We start from the raw sequence: 15,039 nt of genomic DNA, 5'->3' as shown, positions 1-15,039 counted from the left end.
TGCGACCACTTTTTTGTAGCCTTTCTAGGAGCAGGCTCCTTGGCAGCTGCTGTTGGAGCAGAGCTCCTGTCAGAGGCTGCCGCTGGCGACTGTTGGCTGGCGACTGTTGGCCAGGGGGTGACCTGGATTCAGGGTTGGAGGCTGGCCTGAGGAATTTCTCCATCATGAGGAGCTTCAGCTGGAGATCTCTGGCTTTTCTTGTCTTGGCTACCAGCTTTCTGCAGTGTGGGCACTTTTGAGCAATGTGTGTCTTGCCGAGGCAGCGGACACACTGAGCATGGCCGTCAGAGACCAGTATGGAGAGTCTGCAAGTCAAGCAGCGTTTCAAACCAGCTGAGCCTGGCATGCCTGAGAGAGTCGGTCTCAGAGAAAAACAGGGGTAAACTCTGTTTGAAGCTAAGGCTGTAGAGGCCTGCTGGAGAGAGAGGCGGATAGGGAGGGTAGAGGGGAAAAAAAAATTTGTTGATAAAATTAAAGAAATCAGAGTAGGGCAAGGGGATAGGGAAGCTAACTACAACTAAGCTAACACTGCCACAATGAATTATCTACTGTAAATTTTTTCTGAAGTAAGAGATGGTGCTGCTGATCACTCTGACGCAAGCCAAAGGCAGTAGGGAAGAAACTGGGGCACGGTTGCCTGCGCACTGCTACGTAACTTCTGGGAGCGGCGTGAGACGGCTACGGCGCATGTCTGGCCCAACTGGGTACTGCTACCACAGATCTCCGATTACAAGAGCAGGGCGTCAAGACACCTAAAGTGGAGCACCCACAGGGTCACTCCTCGAAAAAGAATAATTCTTTTGTCGACCAAGCACTGTCTACACTACAGGTTAGATTGGCTTAAATACACCACGCAAAGGTGTGGATTTTTCACAAAGTTGAGCAACGTATTTAAGCAGACAATTTTCTAGTGCAGACCAGGCCGAAGACAAATATAGCATGTGTAGTGTCTATATGTCATGTTAGCATACAACATAAAACAATTTAATCTAGTACATTAAAGAAGGCCTACATACTATATATGCCCCAAGAAATTACAGGAATGGGAAACCAACACTAACCTACTTTATATTCAGTGCTGCAGGGACAGAAGAGAAAACAAAAATATTTTTTATCTCAGTTTCCATCTTTAAAAATACACTGAAACAGAATAATTCAATCGTCTCACAGAGAAACGGATTTTTCTAAAACATGAATTGTATTTCAAAATCCATTTTGTTTAGAAAAACGTACACGTTCTGGGTGACTAAAGTAAAATATAAACATTACCTTTATGTTTTCTTGACCTAGCAACTGCCTCAAAAATGATCTGCAAATTATGTGAATTGTGGCTGTTACACAATAGTCTCAAGTTTAATTTATGGATCTGAAACTATGAATTTAGAAGCAGAGGTGTTTCAGGCACATTAAATTCATCCTCAGAAGTGCACTGTTAATAAGAAAATAATTACTGGAGCTTTATGAAATGGCTTTTCTAACTCTTTAATAGAAAAGAAATCCACAACATTTTCTGCATTAGACTCAATCTTATTCTACATCTTATAGCTGTCTTAAAAAACACAGTAAATCACAACTAGAACATGCTTAGAAGTCCAATAGTATACCTACATCTGCTGTAATGTCATTGAATTTTGTTATAAATGCATGTTTCACAATATCCACTGCAATTTCTGATGCAATGACCATGCAAACATCTGGAAACAACACCCAAAGGTGATCTGAAGGTTAGGAAAAAATTAAAAATCAATTATACTGTACAAGTTGATCCCATAAGTAAAGAAAACTTGCAATTATTGCTTAACACAGCAGTCAAACTTTCAAAGGTACAAAGCATTATATCTATATCTATATTTATATCTCAGAAATGAATGGGTGCCTTGCAGAGATGAATTCCCACCACAGTATCTACTCTGGAGAATTGTTCGTATTAGCATAGCATCCAACGGCCCTAAGGAGGATCAGACTCTGTTGTGCTAGACCCTGCATTGTAAGGCCTTATCTTCACGAGGACAAAAGGTATGTTTTTTAACATGCGCTAGCTATCATGTGTTAAAACCTTAGTGTAGACAAAGCAGTCACAGTTTAACATGTTATCTGGTTAAGGTAAATCCATTGGCCAAAGTGTGTTAAAAAACACCTTTTGTCTTACAGAAAAAGGCACAGAATCAGGCCCTATAACACTAAATACATTTCCAACCTGCTACGTTAGAACAAACACCAATGTTTATATGAATTAAGTGTTTAAAAAAATAACACAGTTTAACTAATATTAAAATCAAGATGGAAACTTGTTTTCAGACTTACACTCGGTTCCTTTCTTGCCAGCATAAGAAAATAACTACACTAACAGGACTTCTTACTAGTAGATTCAAAAATATAAAAAATATAACTCAAAACTTAGCAAAACACATCAATGTTTATTTACAGTGCAAGGGAATATGCTTCCATTGAAATCAATGGAATCACAATCCACAGAAAACTAGAAATAGTTTACAGATTATTCAGGTCTTGTGATCTGAGGTCATAGGAGTCTTTGATTTTAAGAGTACTACTTGCTTTTTAAAAAAAGAAAAGGAGTACTTGTGGCACCTTAGAGACTAACCAATTTATTTGAGCATGAGCTTTCGTGAGCTACAGCTCACTTCATCAGATGTATACCGTGGAAACTGCAGCAGACTTTATATACACACAGAGAATATGAAACAATACCTCCTCCCACCCCACTGTCCTGCTGGTAATAGCTTATCTAAAGTGATCAACAGGTGGGCCATTTCCAGCACAAATCCAGGTTTTCTCACCCTCCACCCCTCCACACAAATTCACTCTCCTGCTGGTGCTAGCCCATCCAAAGTGACAACTCTTTACATAATCAAGTCGGGCTATTTCCTGCATAGATCCAGGTTTTCTCACATCCCCCCCACCCCCATACACACACAAACTCACTCTCCTGCTGGTAATAGTTCATCTAAACTGACCACTCTCCAAGTTTAAATCCAAGTTAAACCAGAACATCGGGGGGGGGGGGGGGGTAGGAAAAAACAAGAGGAAACAGGCTACCTTGCATAATGACTTAGCCACTCCCAGTCTCTATTTAAGCCTAAATTAATAGTATCCAATTTGCAAATGAATTCCAATTCAGCAGTTTCTCGCTGGAGTCTGGATTTGAAGTTTTTTTGTTTTAAGATAGCGACCTTCATGTCTGTGATTGCGTGACCAGAGAGATTGAAGTGTTCTCCGACTGGTTTATGAATGTTATAATTCTTGACATCTGATTTGTGTCCATTTATTCTTTTACGTAGAGACTGTCCCGTTTGACCAATGTACATGGCAGAGGGGCATTGCTGGCACATGATGGCATATATCACATTGGTGGATGTGCAGGTGAACGAGCCTCTGATAGTGTGGCTGATGTTATTAGGCCCTGTGATGGTGTCCCCTGAATAGATATGTGGGCACAATTGGCAACGGGCTTTGTTGCAAGGATAAGTTCCTGGGTTAGTGGTTCTGTTGTGTGGTATGTGGTTGTTGGTGAGTATTTGCTTCAGGTTGCGGGGCTGTCTGTAGGCAAGGACTGGCCTGTCTCCCAAGACTTGTGAGAGTGTTGGGTCATCCTTTAGGATAGGTTGTAGATCCTTAATAATGCGTTGGAGCGGTTTTAGTTGGGGGCTGAAGGTGACCGCTAGTGGCGTTCTGTTATTTTCTTTGTTAGGCCTGTCCTGTAGTAGGTAACTTCTGGGAACTCTTCTGGCTCTATCAATCTGTTTCTTTACTTCTGCAGGTGGGTATTGCAGTTGTAAGAAAGCTTGACAGAGATCTTGTAGGTGTTTGTATCTGTCTGAGGGGTTGGAGCAAATGCAGTTGTATCGCAGAGCTTGGCTGAAGCCCTTGAGGAATTCCACCATGATTTCAACAATTTCCATCCCACCACCAACCTCAGCCTGGTCCAGTCCACACAAGAGATCCACTTCCTGGACACTACAGTGCTAATAAACAATGGCCACATAAACACCACCCTATACCGGAAACCTACTGACCGCTATTCCTACCTGCATGCCTCCAGCTTTCACCCTGACCACACCACACGATCCATCGTCTACAGCCAAGCTCTGCGATACAACCGCATTTGATCCAACCCCTCAGACAGAGACAAACACCTACAAGATCTCTGTCAAGCTTTCTTACAACTACAATACCCCCCTGCAGAAATAAAGAAACAGATTGATAGAGCCAGAAGAGTTCCCAGAAGTTACCTACTACAGGACAGGCCTAACAAAGAAAATAACAGAACGCCACTAGCGGTCACCTTCAGCCCCCAACTAAAACCCCTCCAACGCATTATTAAGGATCTACAACCTATCCTAAAGGATGACCCAACACTCTCACAAGTCTTGGGAGACAGGCCAGTCCTTGCCTACAGACAGCCCCGCAACCTGAAGCAAATACTCACCAACAACCACATACCACACAACAGAACCACTAACCCAGGAACTTAGCCTTGCAACAAAGCCCGTTGCCAATTGTGCCCACATATCTATTCAGGGGACACCATCACAGGGCCTAATAACATCAGCCACACTATCAGAGGCTCGTTCACCTGCACATCCACCAATGTGATATATGCCATCATGTGCCAGCAATGCCCCTCTGCCATGTACATTGGTCAAACTGGACAGTCTCTACGTAAAAGAATAAATGGACACAAATCAGATGTCAAGAATTATAACATTCATAAACCAGTCGGAGAACACTTCAATCTCTCTGGTCACGCAATCACAGACATGAAGGTCGCTATCTCAAAACAAAAAAACTTCAAATCCAGACTCCAGCGAGAAACTGCTGAATTGGAATTCATTTGCAAATTGGATACTATTAATTTAGGCTTAAATAGAGACTGGGAGTGGCTAAGTCATTATGCAAGGTAGCCTGTTTCCTCTTGTTTTTTCCTTACCCCCCCCCCCCCGATGTTCTGGTTTAACTTGGATTTAAACTTGGAGAGTGGTCAGTTTAGATGAACTATTACCAGCAGGAGAGTGAGTTTGTGTGTGTATGGGGGTGGGGGGGATGTGAGAAAACCTGGATCTATGCAGGAAATAGCCCGACTTGATTATGTAAAGAGTTGTCACTTTGGATGGGCTAGCACCAGCAGGAGAGTGAATGTGTGTGGAGGGGTGGAGGGTGAGAAAACCTGGATTTGTGCTGGAAATGGCCCACCTGTTGATCACTTTAGATAAGCTATTACCAGCAGGACAGTGGGGTGGGAGGAGGTATTGTTTCATATTCTCTGTGTGTATATAAAGTCTGCTGCAGTTTCCACGGTATACATCTGATGAAGTGAGCTGTAGCTCACGAAAGCTCATGCTCAAATAAATTGGTTAGTCTCTAAGGTGCCACAAGTACTCCTTTTCTTTTTGCAAATACAGACTAACACGGCTGTTCCTCTGAAACCTGCTTGCTTTTTGACTTTCAGATTGCTGTGTTGAGCAAAGGGGTATGTATGATGGTCTTACATGTGTACCTGTAGTATTGTAATTACATACTAACAAGTGTATAATTTAAAAATTACATGTTTTTCAAAAGCGTAATTACCTGGATTCCATGAGAACTGTTCCATATTTCTTAGACATACTATCAACAACAGCACATAGTTGGTGAATCTCTCCTTTATATCTGGGGGAAAAAAAATCAATTGTCAACTCCAAATAAAATAGTTATTTATATGTATTATAGTAGTGCCATTGTACTAGGCATTGAACACACAGTAAGAGACAATATTTGCCCGAAATTGCTCAATCATATTCAGAAGGACAAAACACAGTTTGTCACTTCAAGTAATTTGCAACTCAAACTCCTGCTTCCTCTAGTAGGCTGAGATCAGACATATCAAAGGGGTGATATGGACTCGGTGCTCCAGTGCTACTGAATGGCCTTAAGTGAATTGATTGCACCATATTTAGAAGATCTCTAGAAGTCTATCCCGAAGCAGCATTAAAAGCAAGTTGGAGGAAGCTGTCAGTTCTGGTCTCATTAAGGTAAAAGATAGTGCCACAAAGGCAGTCAAAGCTTGATATAGAATCATTTGCCATGCCGGATCAGATCCTGTGTCCTTCACTTTGATAACCTGCCTATGGCAACAGCTAATAGTCAGTATATAGTCATTATATGCAGCATCTATAAACATAGTATGATAAGGCCAAGTTTATGAGGTTTTCTACTCAGCTTTGGATGTAACACAATAACTTTGGAACAATGCATCCAATCAATTCCAACACTTCAGTGAATTTTTCTAAGCATCAGTGGGTAGAACCCTACTGATTTTGGTGGGAAAAAAATTGGAAAAATAGAAGGGGGAAATGAATGACATGGAGACCCTGGCACACATCTGGTTAGCAGAGAGCAGCTTTAACTGCCTCTGACATGGTCCGCAGATCGAACACCTGGTTGATGGCAGCCATTATCACATTCCAGCTGAATACCCCTCATTTCAGCTCTCCCTATCCTGCCAATAACGTTTCAAAATACTCACGCCCTGAAGGAGAGAGAGAAATCAGGAAGGTGAGGTAGAAGGGGGGAAATGGAGAGGTGTGGTGGAAGGGAATGCACACAGAACTCCTGGCATGGGGGACATGGGGACACACACAGAGCCTCTGCTATGGGGGAAGAATTGGGGACAGAGGGAAGTGGAGCTACACAGAGCCCCTGGCATGGGGCTACTGGAGGACACAGATTCCCTTTCACAGGAGAGAGTTGGAAGGGGTTGTAGCGAGTCCCTGAAATAGAGAGGGAAGGGAGGGGGCTTGTGGGGAAATGGGAGGAATGCTGTTGGTGTGTACAATGAGCTTGACCCACAGAAATAATGAAGGGTGCAAACGCCTAATTTCAAAATTGCTTGACTGAAGATACCATTCCAGGTAAGACCAGGTAAAAAGCATACTTTTTACGTACAGTTCAATATACTAGGTATTATAGCAGGACCAGAATCTAAATGGTGTAAGTTTTTCCAAGGATAATTCTACAAGAAAGCTTAGGGATAACCAGGCACCACTAGATTTCATGTGCATTCTGATGTACTTTGGTTTACATTTGATATGACAATTATCAGCACTACAAAAATGATCATGCAGTTTTCAAGCGACCATTAAATAAATACTCTCTCTTCTACTGAACAAAAAAATTATGAAATCCTTCACTCTCTGTCTCGTATGTTGCGTAGGAACAATAGATCAATATGTAATGTTTCATAAAAATGCAACATTGCAAAAAACTGCACCCAAGACTCCACCATTGATATTACAAAAATATATGAAAACTGTGAAGGGAAAAATTCCAAAATTTGAGGAAGCATTCTAAAGTATGGATCCTCAATGAAACCTGAAGTGGCCATGCCCCCCCTGCCCCGTCCCAAACTCTGTTCAATATGTGATGGCTCCCCATACCCAGTATATGGGGACACAGGAGAAGAGGTAGGGGGTGATCCTATAGATCTGCTATTTTTGTTGTTCTTGCAGGTGGAAACTGTCCCACTTTCTCTCTCTCTGCCTGGGTTCTTCCTCTGTTCAAGGTGCCTTCTCTTATTATCTTTCCCTCTTAACTGCCACAACTGTTGAAAGGACAAGATGGGTAAGGTAATATCTTTTATTGGACCAGCTTCTGCTGGTGAGAGAGAAACAAGCATTCGAGCTTACACAGAGCTCTTCTTCAGGTCTGGGAAACGAAGGCCATGTCTACACTATAAAATTAAGCTAACTTATGTCGGCATACAGCCGCCACAGTAATCACATTGCTTGCGTGTGTCTACACTTGACTCCTTGTGTCTTCAGTGTGCATCCTCACCAGGAGTGCTTTTATTGATTGTACTGTTGGTGTGGGACATTGTGGGATGGCTCCTGAAGGCCAGAAACAAACATGAGCAATGAGGTATCTACACTGACACTGCACTGACCTTGACACTACGCTGCTCATGGAAGCAGAGTTATTAAATCGGGATAGTGGGGCAGTTATGTTAGTCAAGTGAAATTTTAACTGTAGATGCTTCCTTAGTTGGGTCAACGTAAGCTGCCTTGCATCAAGCTAACTCTGGAGTGCAGACCAGACCTCAATCAAATAGGTCTACTTTGGAAGTTCCCCAGAGCAGGAAGATGGACTTGGCAATATCTAGAAATGGAGACCACCCATGGTGATTGGAGAAGGTCCTGCTCTGTCAACCCACCAATGTGTTCTGCTTCCCTGGAAGGTAAGCAACTCTGAGATGATGAACTGAATTGGTTATGCAAAAGATCCTCCTGTCAGAGCTGTCTTGAGTGTGCCCCTCCCTGTGTGTTTACGTAAAACATGGCTGCAAAGTTGTCTGTTAGAATCAGCAAGCTCTTTCTTGCTTTATGTTGGAGGAAAGCTGAATAGATCTTCACACACAGATATTTCTGAGAGTCATTAGATCCTGAGGTGCCCAGAGACCTTGAGTCTGCATGGACCCTCCCAACCCAGGTCTGATGCATCTGTAACTAAAATGAAGGCTGGCAGGGAGGGGAGGGGTAAAGTTACCTGACACAAGACTTGAAGGGGTTAAGGTGGCTAGGTAGGCCAATTAAATGCCCAGGCTTCACCTGGAGGAGAAGCCGGGGGCAGCAATTAATCAGATGAGGCTCAGCTAGATGGGAACAGGAGAGGCCTGTAGAAAGCCCAGGAACTGAGAGCAGCTGGGGGGCTGCAGGGAAGGAGTCTGCAGTCACTCCCTGGGAAAAGGGAGGTGTGTTTGGGTCTATAGAAGCAATTACCCTACAGTTACTCCCTGATAAGAGGGAGTTTGGGCTGGCAAATGCAGAAAGATAGGAATGGCTCCGGGAAAAGCAGCAAGGGACAGGATAGGGCAGACCTTGGCTGCTAATGAGAAGGCCCGAGTTGGAACCCAGAGTAGAGGGTGCGTCCTGGTTCACCTACCAGCCACTGGGGAAGTGGCACAGACCAGGTAGTTGAGAGTGGACTGCTTGGGACAGTTTGCCCCGAAATACTTTGATACCCCAGAAGGGGGAAACATGCAGTGACCCAGCCTGAGGGCCAAGTCATGAAGAAGGAGCACCTGGAGTTGCAGAGATGGGTGGAAAGACCCCCACAGGGGACGCAGAACCTGGAAGGAGCTGATCACAAGAGCGGTCAGAAGGCGGCGCCCTAAAGATGAGCGGATCCCCATGACAAGGGGAACCCCCCCACACACAGAGTCCACCAATCCAGGAATGATAAAACGGACGTTGGCACGCAAATCACCTTGTCCAGATGATTTCAACTTGAGGTGTATACAGATGCTAGCCATGCAAGAAGCTTTCTGAGGTGCAGCCTGGTGTGCTGAACCACATAATAAATGTCGTCATGTCACTCAGGATGCAGAGGAAGACCTATTGAGTCGGGGAATGACCCACAGTGTCCAGAATGGCCACTGATACTGGGCTGCGACCCAACCTTGGTTGGGCCATTGCCCCTTAGGAGGAGAAGGGGCAAGCCAGTGTTGAGACTGCTGCACTGCCCATGGTTCCCAAGTCTCTAATGGAGGGTATGTCCTCTGTCTTGGATGAGAGACAGACAAATGTACCTCTGAATCTGAAGATGAAGCATCTGAACTGTCGGACATTGGGGTTGGGGGGCGGAACCAGTCAGTATCAGGGACAGGTACCCTAAGCCCTGGGGAAGGAGGTATTGGGGTAACCAGCAGAGGCTTGCCCTTAGACTGCACCAGCCTTTACAGAGGCTTGGTAGTTAATGGCACCATGAATTAGGAGCCACAGGCATTGGTACCAACTCTGAACCTTCTTGCACCACCAGGGATACCGGCACCGAGAAGCTAAGTCGCTTGTGGCTGCATACGCCTCCAGGGTAGATAGGAGTGGCAGTGGCTCTGACTCAGACCTTTTAGGGAACACCCTCGACGGACGTGGCACAGGCATGGGAGGTAGCAATCCCTTCTTTTTAGGTGAAAATTGCTCCAGCAAGAGAGACTCTCCCCAGCATGTTTCCTAGCCTCTGCCTTTACTAGGCTTAGGCACAGACATGACCAAGCCCAGTACCAAGCCTGAGGAAGGTCTAAGCCTTTTCTTCAGTACCAGTGAGTGGGACCAGAGGCATCTCTGATGCTCTCTGCATCGAGAACGATGTACTCAAGGTGCTCTGTGTGTGCACTGAGTCCGACAGGGGCCAAAATGCTGCCTTCAGGAGTAGACACTTGAGCCTTCTGCTCTGTTCTTCAAGCAGAGCTCAGAACCCTTGCAGATTTGACATATCACTGATATGGGACTCTCCCTAACACTTTAAACAGGCTGGGTGTAGGTCACAGACCAGCATGTGTTAGTGCAACTTCAGCAAGACTTAAACCCTGGTGAGCATAGCATCGCTCTGGTATGGAAAAATGAAACACAGTCCAAAAGACCTATGACTAAAACTATCAGTAAAAACAAGCTAACAGCTAATTCCTAACAATAAGAAGCTATATATACAAAGGAGGGAAGCATTTACAATAACTAGTCTCACGTCCTTCTGACAACTGTCACTGGGGGAAGAAGGAACTGAGGAAGGTGAGGGGCAACTCCACCCTCTTATACCAGCACACAACAGCGTATGGCAACAGAGAGAGCTCAAGCCACCCTGATTGGTACTGCTGAGTGAAAAAGTTCTCCAATAACTGTGCCCAAGACGAGCACACACTCACAGCCAAATGGACATGTGAAAGCACCCACAGAAGAAAGAAAAGAGAATCTTTGAACCAGACATCAGTACAAAAATGGGACTGAAACCTTCAGCCACAACAATGCACTCTGGCCCAGCTGAAACTGTTCTAAGGAAAGAAAGGGACATGAAGCCCAGATGGCGTGGACAATGCTGGAGGCTCCAAAATCCACTGGCAGTCAGTGCCTCGGAGGAAGTCACCTTACAACTTTTTTTTTTTAGTTATATTTTAAAGAAAACACAGATACTATACAAAAGGATATGGTGGGGGATAAGAGGATGATGGTGAGATGGCCTTGCATCAAGCTGGGACTAATGCTGATGATCAATTGGTTGAGGTTTCATGGCAATTAATTTGCTCAGTGTGGTTAGAAATTAACTGAACTTTGGAAAACTAGAGTATATTTTGAGGGGTAGTTTGAACTATGGGAGTTCCCATCAGGCTTGAGCACAGATCCACAGATCCAGGAGTGGCATTCTAGTCAGATAAGTATCTTTAGAGAATACTCTCCGAAGATGTATCAAGCAAGCAGGAGGCAAATCATTGGAATCCTACATCAGAAAAACAAAACAAAACATGCATGTTGAAGTGAAGGCACAGAAAGTGGTATTCACAGCATCAAAAGCAGCTAAGTCAAGAGGGATAAGAATAGATGCAAGACCTTTGGAGTTTGCGCTAGGCAAGTGATTAAAAACTAGTGAAGGCTGTCTCATTAGAATGAGAACAAAAACTCAGCTGAGAGGAGATCAAGAACAGAATGTAGAGTGAGGTAAGGAAGCATGTGACAATTAGCAGCTATTCCAAGGTATTTTAAAAGAATGAAAGAAATGGGGTGCTAACTGGAACAGACGATAGGGTCAGAAGAAAGGTATTTTAAAAATAAAAACCCAAAGGGGAGAATTAGCTTTTGGAAATGGAAATTCAAAAGTCCAAGATATACTCCTGAGGGCATTCAGCACGAAAAAAATAGAAATATTGCGCACAGTATTGCAAAATTCTGCAAATTTTATTTGTCAAATAAATGTGGAGATTCCAGCATGGCAGTGGGAGCACAGGCCACTGACTGCGCAGAAGTGGGAGATCACCATGCAGCTCCTCCAACGCGACAAATTCAGCAGAGAGGCTGCACCCAACTGACACAGCACAAGGCGTGAGCCTCGCCCAGAAACACCCTAGGCCCTGCCCCTCTGTGTGGGCCGGATCCAAGCAAGGCAGGATCCAAGCGTGGGGCAATCTGGCTGCAGGCAGCTCAGTGGGGGATCCGGGTGCGATCTGGATTCACAGAAGCTTGTTGGGGGCTTCTGGGTGTAATGGTAATGGGACTCTGCAGGTGAAGGTTGCTGGGGCTCAACAGTGGGGCTGAGTATGGGGGGATATAGAGCTTGGCACTGGGGTGTGGGGGGCTCAGATGATGTGGGAGTGGGACAGAGATCCAGGTGTAGCTGGTTGGGGCTCGATGGGGTGGGGATCTGGGTGCAGGACTAGTGCTCATCAAGGTGGGGTTCCGATAGTGGGGGGAATGAGACTTGGCGGAAGGGTCTGGGTGTGAGGGGGTCTGGATGCCTGGGGATTGGGCAAATGGGGGGTGCAGCTCCCTGTACAGGGATCCCTCCCCATGCAGCTGAGGAGCGATGGGTGCAGGAAGTGGAGGGGGAGAAAGGGGGAAGTTTGCAGAGCTAAACTATGGGCAAATCAGAGAGAAGAGATTTAACGATACGGAAAAAAAAGGAAAATCAACAGATTGAAGGAAAGAATTTTATGGTTCACACAAACTCTTCACCACAAGAGATGTAATTGGTTTCTTGGTGAAAAAAATAATTTAGCTGCATAGAGCACAGCTTGAAATAAAGATAAGGCAGATTTAAAAGTATAAAGGAAGCCAGCATGGTGGGCTTTCACCAAGATTGAAGCATTTTTTTTTTAAATAGATATACTTTCCTCTCATTTACTACCCCCTGAATTCCATAAATACATGGATTTGACCCATTTGCAAAGTCACTGCATGCAATTGAAGCTATCAAATCACAAGTGGAAAGGGGCTAATACCAAATATACGAACAATCTTACAAATTGATTTGCCAGACAGTAATTGCAAATTGCAGTGCTTAATTAGTGCTGTCTATACTGTTAGAAAAGTATTACTCTACATCTGAAATTCTAAACACACATGGAAAGCTTAGAAAACTTATTTTCTCTTTTTAGGCATACAATATGTGGTGATTCATGAGTGTTCTGTGAATCATTTCAGGAAAAGTTATCTATCCATTTGAAGAGAATAAACTCACTTGTTTTGTGCACTCTTGCATGCACTCATCTGTTTCTATACCCATCTGGCATAATGCATGGCCTCACTTCGTCCCATGGCTAGGAGCAAAACTTGACATTGCCATTACAGATCATTGCTAACAGTGCCCAACAATAAAATAGAAGAAATAAATGAAAAACGGTTGATAAACACAACCTCTACCTATTTTAAGTAGAACTCAACTAACTTAAGAACCATGATTGGTCTTATGATTTTCAGGGTCCCAAACAAAAACTGAGCTGGGTGAATATTGCAAATATTTTCCAAGTATTCACTCAAGCTTAAGAGACAATTTGTTTTGGCCTTGCTCAGACCCGTTTTTATGTTCACTTTGCGAACATTCCCCAGCAATCCAGTTTTACTGGCACAAAGACTCGCACTAAGCAGATTTTAATTACACATTTCATTCTTTAAAGTTGATATTTAAACGTGGCCACCAGAAATTATCATGACTAGTACTGGATAAGAGTTCTTTCTGACATGGGTGAAGAGTATCAATTTTTTGGCTTTTACAGACTTCCAATAAAAAAAGACAAGATTAATGTAATAGGAGAATTATTTAAATTTATTGTTTTATTATTCTACTATGTTTACTCATCTATCACCTCTTATCCAAGAAGTTAAAGGCACCATGAAAACAATAATTCTCTCAACATTCACTGAAGTAGTATCACACTGATTTTCCATAGGGATAAACTCACTGAAGCAGACACAAATCATCTTGTTCAGAGTCAAAAAGCAAGTAATTGGCAGACCTAAGAGCCCAATCAACTTCACTAGATATATTCCCCTCCAGAAGTGAAGACTGTGACAGAGCTGTGATCTTAGTGTCTCACATACACAAGTCAGATATTCAAATGATGAAACAGTTTGCTAAAATCTAACTCTCGGAACACTTCAAATGATCCATTTTAGGTAGAGTTTTACAGTTAATCATCGGTTTCATTTCTTTACTAAAGCCTGATTTAAAGGAAAGTATCTTCTTCATTTAAAAGTTGAGAGAGTATCAAAGAAAATTAAAGCTTTTTATTTCATGCGTGATTGTGTGCATTCATATGTAATTTTTAATTTTAACTCTTGCCTATCACATATGCATGTAATGAAGAACTGATAAACAAAAGATTCTTTTTTCTAAGGTTAATGCACTGCATCTGTATGAGGAGATACCAGGAATAAATAGCCCCTTAACACCACTTCACTTCAACATCATACTATGTCTCAAAGCGTCAAAAAATATTTTTCCTAACTAGGTACTGAAATTAATATGAAAATTTCTACTGGCCACCTGAAATATTATGACAAAAGTACTTAAGTCAAAGGATAGTTGAGACTTCTCTTCCTGGGACAATCTTTCTAATCTAGAGTTTTTCCAAATTTCAATAAATTCAGCAACGTAATCATAAGCACCAGATGCACAGTTTGTGTTCTCTAAAGGCTTGTCTATACAGTGTGTTAGTTTGCATTAGCGGGGTGTAAATTAGTGTACACTAGCATGTCATGTACTAACTGTCCTGAGTTGACCTTACTGGCTTACACTAAAAATTCTCTAGCGAGCATTTGAAACAGGACTACATTAACATCCAGCAGGAAACTTTTAGTGTGTGTTAGCAGGGTTCACACAGGCCAATTGGTGAACTGCGTGCACTACAATTTACATCCCTCAAGGATGGACTTATGTACCACAGACAAGACCTAAGCCTCTTGTGGTCTTAATTTTATCTAATGTGCAGATCTACTGACACGCTCTAAAAACTACCATGATTCTGTCATAATATACTCTCTAAGTACATTTATTTCACTACATTGTTTGCTTACCAGAATAAAACATGATAGTGATATGCACATAAGCCCCAATGATCGCTAACATAGCAAAGATGCCAGGATACTCGCTAATAAGGCATATATTAAGTGGCATTTAATAATGTTGTAGTGTACAACAGGTTTCTGAATTTGGCAATAATCTTAAATGGTGTTTGAGTAGGTTAAATGTGTGAATTTTGAGAGTGTATTTAAGTAGACATTAGCC

At 43.1% G+C, this 15,039-nt stretch overlaps 1 protein-coding gene across 6 annotated transcripts in view; it reads right to left on the bottom strand.

Annotated features, from left to right (window-relative positions):
* Positions 1–15,039, bottom strand: part of TAPT1 (transmembrane anterior posterior transformation 1) — a 107,242-nt gene that overhangs the window by 36,603 nt on the left and 55,600 nt on the right. For all 6 annotated transcript variants that reach the window (XM_048848808.2, XM_075128019.1, XM_048848809.2 and 3 more), the window contains 2 exons: positions 5,587–5,667; positions 1,609–1,718 (listed from right to left, as the gene is read on the bottom strand). In XM_048848808.2, coding sequence (XP_048704765.1) covers positions 1,609–1,718; positions 5,587–5,667 — 191 coding nt within the window. The remainder of the gene's footprint in view (positions 1–1,608; positions 1,719–5,586; positions 5,668–15,039) is intronic.

Source organism: Caretta caretta, chromosome 4, assembly GCF_965140235.1.
Source record: "Caretta caretta isolate rCarCar2 chromosome 4, rCarCar1.hap1, whole genome shotgun sequence".
Lineage (NCBI taxonomy): Eukaryota > Metazoa > Chordata > Testudines > Cheloniidae > Caretta > Caretta caretta.
The sequence above is the reverse complement of the archived record's forward strand: the minus strand, read 5'-3'. Positions and strand labels throughout refer to the sequence as shown.